General features: G+C 31.0%; 1 protein-coding gene across 1 annotated transcript; it reads left to right on the top strand.

The window, feature by feature from the left end:
• Positions 1–9,931: 9,931 nt before the first annotated feature.
• Positions 9,932–11,061, top strand: LOC114176279 (ethylene-responsive transcription factor 1A). The gene has a single exon (XM_028061261.1). The coding sequence runs from the start codon at positions 10,054–10,056 to the stop codon at positions 10,798–10,800; it is 747 nt and encodes a 248-aa protein (XP_027917062.1). The 5' UTR covers positions 9,932–10,053; the 3' UTR covers positions 10,801–11,061.
• The last annotated feature ends 5,593 nt before the right edge of the window (positions 11,062–16,654 follow it).

Here is a 16,654-nt window from a genome sequence, read left to right as displayed (position 1 = left end):
TTATATCGACGCACTTTATTCCTTTGTATCTGTCCACCTTTTGACAAAACACATGCATGCACTCCCTCAATTATTGTAAACCCCGACCACACCATATACGATTATAAAATTTACAACTTGACAAGGATCTCTCATTTAATATTCAAAAGAATTTCAACTAGTTTGAATGAAAATATTTTACGTAACTATGCATAGATATGGCCAAACTGTTTGGTTGGACTTTAGAATAATCAACAATTTGTTCTTAAATAATACAACCATAATGGTAATATTATATTTTCACCATTCAACCAATTAGGAAATGAATCGTGAAGTGATTCGCTTGCTTACTACTTGGTGCACGTGCTGATTTCTTTATCCGTTTTTTATTTAATTAATTAATGGTGAGGTAAATCCAGTGTGGGGTCCACATGTTCAAACTGGTATTGAAGATTTGCCGTAATAGGAAAGAGATGTTAGAAGACTCAAAGATTGCGGTGCGCACGGGTTGGTGGTTGGCACGTAGTGACTTTTTTACATGTTAGCCATGAATGAGAAATTTTCAAGTCAAAGTCAAATCTCCTAATATATGTTATGGTCAGCTTCAAAGCCTCTCTAATGTATATGCAAGTTTACGTGGGAGTGTCTTCCTCTTCCCTCCCTTATAATATTTTCTTAAATCACAAACATAAAATAACTCATTATTAACTCATATATATACTTTCGTATGTCTGCACCATCAAATAATTAATCTGCGCAATTTCTTTCACGTCAATGATGCGTTTCGTTGATGTAATCAAACAGTAAGTATATGTTTAGAGCATACTTTAATATGCAGATTTGTGTTCATCTGTATGAATACATATGATTATGTTTGAATGAACATTTGTGAAGTTTTCTTGGAAAACTGCGGATATGGGGCATTGCTTAAAGCTGATAGAGGGTTATTAACGTATTATTCCGAGGAAATTATGCAAGTTACGAGGGAAAACGATTTTGCATTAGAATTTTAGTACAATGCTAAATTGCGTAAAAGATTTCTTTTCTGTGAAAAGGTTTTAAGGATAATTAATGAATACTGATGTATGAAAAATAGTTTACACCTCATATGGATATCCTCGACATATGATCCAATCGATGCATAATTACAAATGAGGGATTGAAAATCTTTTGCTCAAACTTGCATTTTACAAGGATCAATTAAGAGCATAATTGAAACAAAACAAAAAAAAAAAACTCTTGTTAACTTAAAATTGTAAAAATAATAATCTTTTGTTAAAAAATTAATAATTATAAAAGAACCGAGTGAGTATTACGTTCGTGTAGCTCGTTTTTTTTATGAAACTTTTCTCAATATTTCTCTTTGTTAGATCCCAAACACATTGTGCTACCATATTGTGCTACCATGCATTTTTTTGGAGACTTCGTATAACCGTCATGTCTATTAGGAATTAATTGTCACAAAAAGTACTTTAATAACTAGGACGATCCACTATGCCATAATGATTATGGTTTTGCAAGAACCCGACATTTTGTTGTTATGTTTGGAAAATGATTTACATATCTCTACGTTAAAATGTACAAGAAAATAAGTTCACATCTAAATTTCACATAAAAAATTGAGTTGAATTAAATTTAATTAGAGTTTATTTTTCTTGGAATTAAAAGAACTTGTTTTAACTTTAAATTAATTGAAATACAAAAATGAATTTTACTGTCGACTAAATTTTGAAAGAAAAAGAGAGTCAAACAACATTAATATAATATTTAATAAAAATGAAGTTGATTCGAAGATATGTAAATGAAATACAATTAAACCGATTTGATATCGCAATGGAATGTACCTACTCGCGATAGTTTAATTAAGTCTTGGGACTTTTACATTTGGAGATTTGTGTATAACTAGTTAGTTTAATATAGTATTGGAAGAAGATGTAAGATATTTAATTAGGATAATAAGGAAAATTGTTTTCGTAATTTGGGATTTAATTGTGAATTTCAAATGGAGTAAAAGTAATAAAGTTACAAAGATAAAGAAGTGTAAAATTTCTTAGGTAAGTTAGACTCAAGTCTCATTTGTATAATTATTTTTTAGTAAACCTTTATTTGAGTTTATTTTTCTTGGAACTTGTTTTGCAAAAGGAAATTTGAGGTGCACAATGGTCGTAACTCGTCCTATTTGTCAGATGTTTTACAAAGCAATACTTTTTTATCAGTAATCGTGCTAGTCTCAAATTTTCTTCCCTTTGGTGGAAAGCAGCTGCTTAGGTTTATAGAGGTATCCAGCTCATCCTTGCTTCAGTCCTCCTAGGATCGTGGGAGGTAGTTGACGTGTGCGGGGTTTACCCCGACCTTTGTGGAGATGTGGTTACGTGACTGTTTTGTCGTTATCTTGAAGAGAGAGGGGTTGTGGTTTAAGTGAATCGAGCCTTCCGGATAGGTCAGGTCCTGGTCAGACCCAATGCATCGAAGTATGTAGGTCGACTCCAAGTCGGGCACAGTACGTCCTTGCAATGAGGTCGACTTCAGTCCAAATCCAATACATCTGCACACCTTGGTCTGTTTTGAGTCTGGCCCAATACGTGGATACACATAGGTCGTTTTGATGTCGGCCCACTACGTGCATACACATAGGTCGACTTGAGGTCGTCCCATTGTGTGCATACACATATGTTGTTTTGGGGTCGGCCCACTACGTGCATACACATAGGTTGGCTTGAGCAATGGTGAATCTTGACCAAAATTTTTTGGGGAGCCAAAATAATATACTCAAAATTTATATATTGAATGTTATTGTGACTAATTCAATAAAAATGAATACATAATCTAGTATATTTATAATTATCAAAGAAATTACAATATCTAAAGGAATGTCTATCATTTTTTTCATATTTTTGAACTCATGGTAATTGAATCATAATTAAATTTTTTAGTTAACTTTCTTCTATGTAAATAACCATATTATCTGCAAATTATTCATCTTCCATTTTATTAACGTACATTTGATTCAAAAAGTCTTCACAAGCTTGCATTTCATTGTTATGCAATAAGCAACCATATTATCATGTTTTCATCTTCACTAGTAGTTTCTCTATCAATTTTAAAAAATAAATTTATTCTTTTGTTTTTCATCAATATACCTATTTAAAAAATAAGTTTAAGACTAAAAAATAATTTATCATAATCTAATCAAAAGTTGAGAGACATAATTACAAACAAAAATCTATGATAATCAAGTTATAATTAAAAATCGACTATGAAAAATCACATAGTACATTGTTTGTTCTTCTATATTAATAAAAATGAATATACAAAAAGGTCATGAGATAAAAATAATGCTAAATGTTAAACAAATAGTTCACTACCAAGTAAGACAAGAGAAAATTATCTTATTTATTTATTTATTTACTTAATAATAAAAGAGAAAATATGAAAAAAATGAGGATAGAAATGTTGAGTTTCTATCTGACGTTTTTTTTAGTAACAAAAGAAAATAAATAAGCATTAGAGAAAAATACACAACAAATGAAAATCTCAAAAGACAATGGGAGAGCGAAAAAATATCTTAATAATTTTGTTTCTTTATATTTATTATTTATTATTGTACTTTATAAAATAAAAAATACTTAATTTAATTTTTATTAATTTAAATATAATATTATTTAATTTAAAAAAATACATACAATTTTAAAAAATTTATATAATTTAATATATATATATATATATATACACACATATAATAATAATAATAATAATAATAATAATAATAATAATTAAAAAAAATTTGAGGAGGGGGGTCGTGGCTCCCGCTTGTCCCTTCCAACCTCCATCATTGGACTTGAGGTCGGTCCACTGCATGCATATACATAAATTAGGAAGAGTCTAGTCGTCAAGATGTACAAAACTAAAAAACTTGTTTTAATTTTAAATTAATTTAAATACAAAATTGAATTTTGTTGTCGACTAAATTTTGAAAGAAAAAGCAAGTCAAACAACATTAAATAATATTTAATAAAAATGAAGTTGAATTGAAGATATGTAAATGAAATACAATTGAGCCAATTTGATATTATAATGGAATGCACCTAGTCGTGATAGTTTATTTAAGTCTTATGACTTCTACATTTGGAGATTTGTGTATCACTAGTTAGTTTAATATGAAATTAAAAGATGTCAAATATTTAATTAGGATAATAGAGAAACTTGTTTTCATAATTTGGGATTTAAATGTGAGTTTCACAATGAGTAAAAGTAATAAAGTTACAAAGATAAATCTTTATTTGAGAAGACTCATTAGTGGTATTAAGGTCAATAGTCACTCTTGATCATCAGCTCATATGAGTACTCATGGTTGGAAATGATTTGAGAGAAAGAGTGTGCCAATATGGAAAGGACTCACCTTTATGAGGAGAGAGAGATTGTTGAGATACAAGTGTGAGTTTAAGTTGCACTTTCACTAAAATTAAAAAACTTGAACACCATATAAAAATGACAACTCATAAACTCTTTATCTTAAGGTTTTTTGTTGAAAATGATATTAATTCCTTATGTGAGTTGGACCTGACTCAGGTCCAATAAACTTCTTTATGGATTGAGTATAAAAAATAAATATCTAATTTTTTAAATTAGTTATGAAAATGAGATATGCATACATATATATATATATATATATATATATATATATATATATATATATATATATATATATATATTTGTCTTGTCTCCATATTTGTCTTTATTCTCGTACTTGTAATCTAAAAAGTTTGTATGATTTTTTCATTTGGTTATTAGTTTTGAAACTTATGTTTAAATATAAATTTGATATTTTTTTTTCACAGTTATTTGACATTTACATAATTTTTAATCGATATTTTTATTTGATATTCATATAAGTATATTTGTTTCTTGATATTTAATGTTGGAGTGAAAAAATGTATATCATTTTGATATTTAATACTTGATAGTATGATAATAATTTTTTGGGAATTTTATTTTTTGTAAAAGATGTATTTAATTAATATTTATAAGAGAGAATTGACACCCTTTCACAATAAAGATGATAATAAGGAAAAAATATTATACCTGAAAAATATGAGATTGAAGATGAAAATAAAAATAATTATGGTTTTTTTTAGGATGAGATAATCAAAATCATTCTCATTACCTTTTCATCTATAAATTTAATGAGTCAATTATATCATTTAATCACTAACCGAGTGATTCAATGAAATTAAATATTATTTTAGATATTTAAATTGTAAGTATACAAGAGAATATGTATCTTGCTATTATATTTTCATTATTATTATCAGAAAGAAAAAGAATATAAGATTTTGAATCTCCCTCTATATTCTAATGTGTTGAAAAAATCACATATTTAATTAATAATATAATTATCTCTACTCTTAAGAATCATCCTATTAATAGAGAAATGTACAAAATAATCGGTACGTGTAAATTTAAACGATACACATCAAACATTTCAAGTACACTCACGCTCTCTATAGCAAGAATTTAACTACACCTTACAACAGTATACTAGAAGACAATAAGAAAAAAAAAATAAAAACTAACTGAGTGTCTTTGACTTATAACAAAAACCATCATGAACTTATAATTCATTATATAGTTACTAACACTTATCTTCTAAGTTATCCTAGACTGTGAGACTTTGAAAAATTTATTATTTTCATCGACCCAACAATAAGTTAACAAATTTATTAATACGCAATACTAATAAAAAATCTCTGAAAAAATTGAAGTTATAACAAATTTCTCTCATTAATTGATAAATACAATTATTTTTTACTAGTCTTATACCCAACTAAGTTTTTAATTACTGTAGGCTTCAAAGTCAACCGTACACCATCACCTAAAATTGCTATCATTATTTAGTCACCGAGGACCTATACTCCTTTCATACCGTTACTCATTTGAGTATTAGAGTTCTGGCGTATATATTATGTTTTAGAATTAACTTAGTAAAAGTTTTAATTATAACTTGAAACGTTTACCAGGCCTTTAAAAAGTTTTAATTAGTTAAAGCTTCATCGATTATTTAAATGAATCAAATTAAAACGTTTTCATTCATATTTTAACATTTACCAAGCCTTTCTATGCTCTAGAATATATGAATTATATTCCCAGCCTTTGAAAAAAAAAATCATTTTAAGTATTCAACGTTGAATATAAATACTAAAAGTCGTGAAATAGTTGTCATTAAAAATTAAATAATAAATCCCGTTTGACATGTGTGTGTACAATTATAGATCCGATATAGAAACAGATAATTCAAAGGTACTCCAAATTGAAGAAAAATCTTTACGAATCACTTGGAAGATCAAACTTAACAATCCAGTTGCAAATATGTTCATACATCCACCAGTTTCTGAACGAAGAAGCAACATAGTAAGATGATAGCTGTTTTTAGTTAGTGAGAACAGATTTTTGGATAAAATAATGATGAAATGGGGCAGTGTAAATCGAAACCCAAATGATGGAATATGAAAAGGTAATGGTTTGTTGAATGGTGATTGGTGGTTACTCTCCTCCTCCTGGAAAACACTAAAAAGCAAAAAGGCACTGTGATGATGTGTGACGCAAATTGAGAGCAGTGGGGTCCTATGGTTGTGGAACTTATTAAATTTGGAACAGACTTATCCACAAACAGTGACAATGCAAACATCGCAAATCTGTCCACAATCGTTGTATCCGTAATGTTTGGTTCGTGTCCTTCTCCAACTCCTCCTTTTCCTCGCCAAGATTCCTTTTTCACTCAAATACACAAATTATTCACTTTACATTTATCCCACGGTAAATTAAATACTCACTAAATTATAATTATATCATAACTTATCCAAATATTTTTAAATTTAAGTTAATCTTTTATTTAATAATTGATTAACTAAATTTAAAGTATGGTAGAAACTGATTTTTCTCATTTAGTATTAATAAAGAGAAGAAATTATAGATAGAGTATTAATTTCGCTCATAGTTAAGAAGATTAATCTTTATTCTAAGGATCTGACTAATAATGAAGAAGGGGTTATTATAGTTAATGTTTACGCTTAAATATATTTGATTAAGAATGTATGTTGAATAAAAGAGAAAGTATAACATCCCAATTTTAACAATTTAAAACTAATAAAATAGGATATTTTATCTTAGTGTTCAAAACAGATAAAAACAAATGTATAAAGTATATTAATACAATCTTACAAATGATCGAACTATATAAATATATTAATTATACATACCAAACATTTCTAACTCTAAAAACAAGCTAACCACTTACAACAGATTCCCACTAAGACCTCCTTCAAACCTAAAAGATGGCTCCTCAACCTCCAGAAGTGCCTCTGAAATTGCAACCAGCACTGCTCCCACCGAATAAGTGATCATCGCAAAAGAAAAACATACAACACAAGACATAAACATAGAAGAAAGGTAAGTTAATGACTTTTAAAGAATTTTCTTAAACCATATAATATTGATATATCGAACAACTACGGACAAGTAGATATCCACATACATATATTTATAAACTACGACTCAACTAATTCGGATACATGCATTGAGGTTGGATCCAGTCAGTTCTGCACTTGTAGTGGCATCGCATGCTCTGCAGAGCGACAAATTAAGAGTGAAAACTCTACCACATACAAGATAAGTCTGTTAACACCTATGGTCAAGAAAAACTCCTAGGCTAGGATCTCTTGCTCCTCTCACCACATACCCCATTCCTCTTTACTTAAGAATTTGAATGGTTATTAGAACGTCAGGATAACTGTCAAGACAATCTCTACCTCAATGCATACACTACCACAATCACTACTAATCTTCCTTGGGTTAGCATCAACCAATCTCAACTCAGTCTCATATAAACAATCTCGTACCATATACTCACCATTCATAATAATTACAAAGCTTCTATGATAACTAAAATACCACCCAATTCAACTCAAAAATACAAGTTTTTGATTCTAACTCACTCGCCCAACTAGTAGCACTCGCCCAGTCATTGGCCCATTCTCACCCAACCAGTACCACTCGCCCAACCACTGGTATAGGTTTGGAAGTTGCTGACTTGGAAATTCGTCTAGCGAGTAGCACTAGCCCAGCCACTGGCCCATGCTAACCTAGCGAGTAGCACTCGCTCAACGAGTATGCGAATCTGCATAATTCTGCAGATCAGTGTTTTGCATAATTCTGCAGATCAACTCATTCGCCCAACAAGTAGGCTCGCCCAGCGAGTAAGCAAATATGCATAATTCTACAGAAACTGATTTAAGCAAAATTATACCTATTCAACCAGTCCATACAACTCCAAAACCTCCACCAAAGACTATTCGAGTATCAAACATTAATTCTATCAAAATATTCACACCAATTGCATCCAATTGCACCCATATCATACGATTATTCTAAAACAACAGATAAAACCTAAGTATTTATCGTTTTCAAACATCACAACTCAATTCACATATAAAACACATAAGTTAATTACATAATAATCATATAATAATATTCCTAACAAGTTTGTGAGACATAATAGACATTAGCTTCCCTTACTTGATATCCTGCTTAAACAACTCTATAAACGTCAGATGTCTCTAGCTCCACAGAATGCTCTATCTACACATAGAAACATCACAAGAGTGATAAGGACATATCATTATGATCATTGATCAACAGAGACTCGTATTGATAAATAAAACGGCACATGCAAGCGGAAGAGGGCTTACATGCAACTTAAACAACTCTATAAACGTCAGATGTCTCTAGCTCCACAGAATGCTCTATCTACACATAGAAACATCACAAGAGTGATAAGGACATATCATTATGATCATTGATCAACAGAGACTCATATTGATAAATAAAACGGCACATGCAAGCGGAAGAGGGCTTACATGCAACAGAAAACAGAAAAAATAAAAAAGACAACGAAAACTTAACTTACATGAATGGAGAAACTGATCGATCCAAACTGAAGAGCTAACTGAGAGGATCAATCCTACAGTCCCGTTCTTCAATCAAACGAATGGAAAGACAAAACTTTTAGAGAGAAATCAAAGAGCTCTAGAAAAGTGATTTCTAGAAATATAGTGTGTTTGAAAATAATGAAACTCGTTTATAACAATTCTATTTATAATAAAACATTTTTAATATTAAAATAATCGAGTCTCAATATTTTTAAATCACTGTTACTTCTAAAACACTATTTTCTAGAATTTTACAGAAAGAATAATATATATCGTAATATTTAAAATTTATTTGATTTAAAATGTATGTCTAGTAAAGAAGGAAAAAAAAATGGTCACATTGTGTAGCGGGTGAATTAATAAATAGGGATATAATAAATAATCGGCGATTATGCAGCTTGGTAAAGTGACAACAGGGAAGACAAAAACAAAGCAAGTTGTCTGCACCTGTAAGCTAAATGACGTCACTCGTGTACGACTTTCGTCACCACACATTGACACAAAGTCATTATTATTAATAAAGAAAAATAAAACAGAAACGATATACATCTAAGACATTTCTATAATGTATATTTTACATTATATTTTCGCTGTCATTTTATAATTTGAAATTTTATTTTATTCCTTATTATACACAAAGAACAAAGTCCTGACGTTGGAATATAATATTAGGATTTTCTGGTTTTAATTTAGTCCTTCGTTAATATCATAAGACTTGTTGTAAGAAAAATCTGCGGAAAAAATGGTCTGAAATAAAGCACGTGAGGAAAATGCGCACTAATTCCTTGCCGTTTACACTTTACACATGCGAACCTTCAGCGAAGCTAAGTGGATGACTCCAACACGATGAAAAGGCAATGAATTAACACTCTCCATCCACAAAAAAATAATATAAAATATAAAAAATTCAAACGATAAATCAGAAAATCCCAAGTGCATGAACCTACAATCCTATAAATACCTATCAATTCCAATTCTTGTAAGTTCGAATATTCAATACCCTCTTCAAAAATATCCAAAATCCTTATTTCCCTCACTAAAATCTTTTGCAAATTTCATAACATTATAATAGGAACATCGGAAACCGGAGATGTACGGACACAGTAGTACATACGAATCAGATTTGGCACTCTATTCGATTCGCCGCCACTTGCTCGGCGAGTCCGAATCAATATTCGGAGCACCCGCATGTGCATCGGGTCGGGCTTCCAGTGTCAGCTTATTATACTCCTGTTTGAGCGACAATTGGGGTGACCTTCCGTTAAAAGAGGATGATTCCGAAGATATGGTGCTCTACGGCGTGCTCCGTGACGCCGTTAACGTGGGGTGGGTCCCATCTCTTGAGGCCGGGTCGCCCGATACAGTGTTGTCGGGTTTTCCTACGGATTTCACGGTGAAGCTGGAACCGGACGTTATGCCGACGGTGACGAGTTCGCCTCCTAGGACAGCGGTGGTGAAGCAGGAGAAGCAAGCTTCTCCGGCGAAGGGGAAGCACTACCGCGGCGTGAGGCAGCGGCCGTGGGGGAAGTTCGCGGCGGAGATCCGAGACCCGGCGAAAAACGGAGCGCGGGTTTGGCTGGGAACGTTTGAGACCGCCGAGGATGCTGCGTTAGCTTACGACCGTGCCGCCTACCGTATGCGAGGGTCGAGGGCGTTGCTGAATTTTCCGTTGAGGGTTAACTCCGGCGAGCCCGACCCGGTGAGGGTGACTTCGAAGCGGTCTTCATCGCCGGAAAGTGGGGCGGGTCCGGCGAAGAAGAAGAAAGTGGGGGGGTCCGGGCAAGTGGGAAGTCAAGTGGCGGAGTGTACACGTGGCGAAGAATTATTGGTGAGATGAGAAAAATTGTAGGGTGGTGTTGTGTTAATTAAATACAATTGTAATTATTGAGGTGCGTGTATTGCACTTACCCCGACCCATCATTATCCAACTCAATTTTGGAACCCAGAAAAAGATGAAGCTGAAGAGGAGTGAGGTTTAAAAAATATAGAATTTAGAAGATAATGAAGGAGGTGAGGTTATGTGATTTAGCAATGTGAATACAAAATTTGTTATTTCTTTGTTAAAACTTGTGATTATGAATGGGTTAATTGTGATAAATGAGACCGAAATTGTTTTTGAAAAAAAAAAACTTTCTAGAAACCCAATTTCGATGATGAAACGTAACAGAGAACACGATGCTAAAAAAATTGAATTTTAAGAAAGACTTTGTCGCCGAAATAACAAAACAGAAATGAAAATTCTATTCCTGAAAAGCTAAATTCTCACCATGAAAAGTAACGGGTGCTATATAGAAAAATAAACATCTAACGGATCCAATTAAAAAAAAAATCCAAAAAGTGTAATTTGCGGGGAATAATCCTGAGTGCATTACAAAAATTGAATGCCCCTAAAATTATGAGTTGTGACTGACACCGAACAAAAATATTTATATTTTTAGGCAAAATTATTTGATCTTTACAATTCATATAATTATTTTTATTGCATCTCTTTAATGTACACCAATGCGTTTCAACTTCATTCAGTTTAATTGAAAAAGTTGATTCTCTCAGTTTTATAATGAATGATTATGATTGTTAGGGAAAAATAATTGTCTTCAGAAGTGAAGTTAGGCTGTCATAAATTAGGTTTATGTAACTACTTCAAGATCAAAAGCAAGCAATTCTTGGAATTTTCTATCTAATGAAAATTAGGTCATAATTGTGTTATATTTTAATGGGTAGGAATGAAAGATAGAGCACCTAGAAAAATAAATACAAAATAAACCCATGCTACTTATAATAATTAAGATTCTTCAGTTATAAACAAAATAATTTCTTTTAATATTTGACATCACACCATGTAATTCATATCATCAATCCTGCATTATTATTATACTACTACATGAAATCAAAATGATAACGTGGTAATGAAAAAACAAAACAAATAACATTTATTTGTTTTTTTCAGGGGAAACATGGTGCCCCGCAGCCCCACGTCATCACAGTTACGAATTTCAATAATTGATTTTTTTTAAAGAAAAACGATAAACACTCATTAATTCATTGTCTCATCACATGCTCTTGAACCAAAGAAGACAAGTATCTAAGAATAGTTTAAATCATATAAAAAATACCTAAATATTTTCTTTTTTTAGTTTAAAGTTCTGATAAATTAGATTGTAGGAGCTGGTCATAGTCCGGATACATACATAATTGATTTAGATAAGTAAAACAAAAATAAATCAAAATTGAGGGAAAAGGCTAGATTTTAAAAACTAAAAAGTTGAAAGTGAACATGTGTTGAAATTTGAGAAGCAAATTACATTTTAATATAAAGAACTAAAAATATAGTTTGATAATGATAAAAGTGGGACTTTATCATGATACTAGTGAGTATTTTTCTTTAAAAAAACGATAAACATATATACAGAAACTTAAAATTTACTTATTTATCATCCGTAAAATAAAATTAGATGTACATTTTATATCAAGTTTCACTCTCTTCAGAATAATAAGTCATTCCACCCAACTCTTAATAAAAAAAAAAGAGAAAGTTATAGTAAAAATAATAGAAAATTATAATTTCAGCAACCAGCCGAGCATCTTGATAACGTTAAAATATATATCATATCTTATGAGTAAATTATATAATTTTTACCCTCCCTAATTGAAAACGATAGAAAACTTAACTAATTTTGAGTCATAACATTGGAAATAAAATTCGAATAATTCAACCTTTGATAAGTTGGTAACGTTATCACAATATAATAAGAAGACTACATAATCTATAATGATCAGCTGTTGACATTTAACTATTTTACGAAATGACTACCCATGAATAATTGAAAAATAATGCATTGATTGATTAGTTTGGATTACGTAGGAAATTTTAACTTAGAAACTAATTATAGGAAATTGATCATGTGAAATAAACTATGAAGAAACTATGATTAGTTTGGATTACGTAGGAAATTTTAACTTAGAAACTTAGAAGTACTTATTTCTCCATTGAATTGATCATGTGAAATAAACTATGAAGAAACTAATTCCACAGTATTATTGTGAAAATAGAGTTTATTCTTAACCCACCAGCTTTATTTTGGATTGGCGTCAGATTGACGCAAAATTGATTTCCAAACATAAAAGTTATATATATTTGATTTCAAAATCAATTCTAAAGTAAAAAATTTACGTCAATGCAAAACATGTAGTATTAACTTCTGCGTCAAAGGAATCAATTCGACCAAAATTAATTTTTGAACGCGCGCTTGGTTAATCGTCACGAATCCCTAGATCATACTACTTCGAATTTTATAGTATTTTGCTGAGAGAACAATAGACAATACAACCCCTACATATTTTTATCTAGTTTAAAAAAATAATAGATTTCTAAAAGAAAAATACTATCTAAAAGAGAAACAAACATTTATTGTTTCAATTTCTACAAATTGATATTCTTAGTATTAGTATGTTAATTATAAATTGAAAGTCTTACCATCAAGAAAAATGAATAATGTATAAAAAAATTGAATTAAAGGTGGTATTTTATTATTTATTCAAATTGATATTATTAACAATTTAAGCATAGGTCGAAAGTCTCTCAATAATATATAATACATGTATCATACTCGAACCTAATTCAGAAGAACTATATAAGAGTTCCTAGTACTAAACATTTTTCGAATTTAGCCTGTTTAGATTAAAGTATGACACCATTTAAATGAATGTGTGAGGACAGATATGTAGGTATTAGTCATGTTTGTATTTTAGGATGTATTTGCTTTTAATGAAGAATTTGAGTGAGAGTGAATGGATGAATTTAAGAGAATGAAAAGAGAAAAGTGATATTGTTGTTTTAAGGGATGAGGAGGTGAAAGTGAAGAGATTTGAAGGTAAAGTTTATGGAAATTTGTGAATAATTTGATGGTTGTCATAGATATAAAATAATATTTTAATATACAAAATTGTTAGATTACATTTTTACCCCTATGGTTAAAATTATTATAAAATAAAATATCATAATTATTATTAGTTCTAGTATTATTATTAGTTTTATTATTTTTAATATTATTATTATATTAGTAATGTTATTATTATTATTATAATAATAATAATAATTATTATTATTATTAATATTTTTAATAATTTTAATTCGATAATTAAAACTAGTAATTTATTATTATTATTATTATTATTATTAGTATTTCTATGTTTTTATTTACAAATGAAACTAGAAGGGAAGGGTGGGTAACCAAACACTTATTTAAATATTTTTTTAATTTGTGTATTTAATAAATTGTAAAATTGTAGCTTAAGTTCTATGTATTTATTTATTGTAAGTCTCTTTGTCTGCTCTAAAAAGGTTTGGGTCTCACCTTATTAGAGGGTCTAGGGCAAACCCATTACGAACCTCCAAAACCCCTTTCCAACTTCTAACTTTCATTCTGTCTCCCAAAGTTGAAACACCTCACCCTTTTTCTCTCCTTTCACAAGCTCTGCTATAGGACAGTTGCAAGATCCTTCTCTAAGCTGACCAAACGACATTTCCTCCCTGTAAGTTGAGCTCCAACTTCCTTCTTTCTCTTTTCCTGCTCTTTTGCTCTGGTCCTCTATTAGGTTCTTCCTAGAACCTCACCTTCATTCTCGTATCATGTTTTTCAGTCTTCTGGTGTTCTTGGAGCTGTGTTGCTCCTTCGGTTAGTGTCGCTCCTTCGGTTAGTGTCTACCCCCCTCACAATAGCTTTTGTCAAGGTAAGGAAAATTAGGGTTTTCAAGTTTTTGGAGTATATTGCTTGCATTTGCTTATGTTTTCTGCTTAAAATGACTGAATGAAGTTTGTGCCTATGTGAGAATGAATTGTGGGTGTTTGAGTTGGGATTCTAGCTTTGCATGTGTGAGAGCAAGTAGGATATGCTAGGCTTGCCTAAGAGAGTGGTTTGTCGCTCAAACGAGAAGCTTTCGCCTAAGCGATGAGCTCTCGCCTAAGCGAGAATAGCAGAAACTCGTCCCTCTCTTTGTTTTGAGTTATCGCCTGAACAAAGGTTGTCCGTGGGTTTAGCGTAAGCGAGAACTCGTGGATGCTCCAATACTCTTTATTTGCAATCTCGCCCATGCGAGAGCTATTAGCTTGAGCGAGAGACTCCTGTCGCTTGAGTGAGAACTCCTTAGCTTGAGCGAGATTGACAACAAAGTCGTTTGAATGCTTGTATCCCATGATTGATTGGTTTACTTTTTTAAAAAAGCATGAAGTATGATGGTGCATATGTTTAAGGTGATGAAATGAGACTGTTGTATGTTGTGTTTGGCATGAAATAATTATGAATTGGTTGGTTGGTTGGGCATTGGCATGAAATTGTAATGCGTGAAATAAAATGTGGATTTGGTGTGAGAAACATGGATGTGGTATGAGATAGATGTAATTCCGTGAAACTCTTGGTGATATTTTATGGTGGTGTTGTAGTGTATACAATTAGATAATGAGTCAAGTAAGGTTGCATCCTGAAAGTCTAAAGAATCAGTTAGTCCCACGTAGAGCAGACTGATTCAAGTGGTGAGAGTAGCAAAAGGCTCTAGTCTTTGGCAGGATAATGACCCTAGATGATCATGGGCTAACCTTGTGCGTGGTAGGGTTAAACCCATTGGCAATGACTTTGCAGAGTAGTGGAGACCACCACAAGTGCAAGCATGTAGTGAATCCGATCTCATTATATGTATCCGGATAATTGAGTCATAAAGTCCTGTTGTTTGTCATCACATGTTTGAGTGCCTATTGTGTTGCCTATTTGAAAACTATTTAATATTGCTTGCTCAATGCTATGTTAAAAATGATTTTACTCTAGTTTACCCCTTTGCTTGTGTCTGTTTTCTTGTGTGATTTTCCTTTTTGCAATGATTACCAATTATTTGGTGTGAGCAGATGTGAAAACTTTTGGTAGTTGTCAGGATGATGGGAATGTTGTAGTTTAGTTGGTCACATGTTGGTGTTGACTCATTATTGAGCACCTTTTGAAGAACAATTTTTGTTTATAATTCCTTGCTCTGTGAGCAAATGTCTAGTTTCATCTATTTTTGATAAATTCTGTTTATGGCTTTGTGTAGTACCTTTGGCTTCCTTTCCAGTATACTTTTGGATGACTCTAACAGTGAATCCTTTTATATTTTTGTCTCGTGCCCTATTTATATTATAACTATGTGATGCTTTGTTTATTAAAAATTTTCTATTAAATATGGGATGTCACATTTATTTTCTATCTTTATTTCAATATTACTTTGTTAGTTGGTGTTCGACATATTATTACCTTTCTTCTATTAATATTTCAATTTGATTTTTTATCATAATAATTAATATATCTTTTATTATTAGAAAAAAACTTATATATTACTCTTCAATAATTTACATGATATATCTATTGTTTCAAATTAATAAAAAAAATTAAATATGTTATTATATGTTATACATAACAAAAAGAGAAAATAAATATATATTTAGATTTTTAATAATTTAAAGTGTAATAGGTATTTAAAATATATTTTTTTATTACCAAAAAATTACTGTTAATGAGAAATCATTTTGCAATCATATGTAAATATTATGGACAAAAACGTCAAAATTCATGTGATGACATGTCTTTTTTTCCTCATCTCTTCAAAATGAGAGGATGGGAATCTTGAGGTCTCCTTCAAATCCATCTTTCCAACTCAACTCAGATTCC

This window comes from Vigna unguiculata, chromosome 3 (genome assembly GCF_004118075.2).
Source record: "Vigna unguiculata cultivar IT97K-499-35 chromosome 3, ASM411807v1, whole genome shotgun sequence".
Taxonomy (NCBI): Eukaryota; Viridiplantae; Streptophyta; class Magnoliopsida; order Fabales; family Fabaceae; genus Vigna; species Vigna unguiculata.
This window is presented reverse-complemented; position numbering and strand designations above follow the sequence as displayed.

What these genes read in the sequence shown, in the direction of transcription:
- LOC114176279 (XM_028061261.1), top strand. Translation starts at nt 10,054, where the DNA reads ATGTACGGACACAGTAGTACATACGAATCAGATTTGGCACTCTATTCG.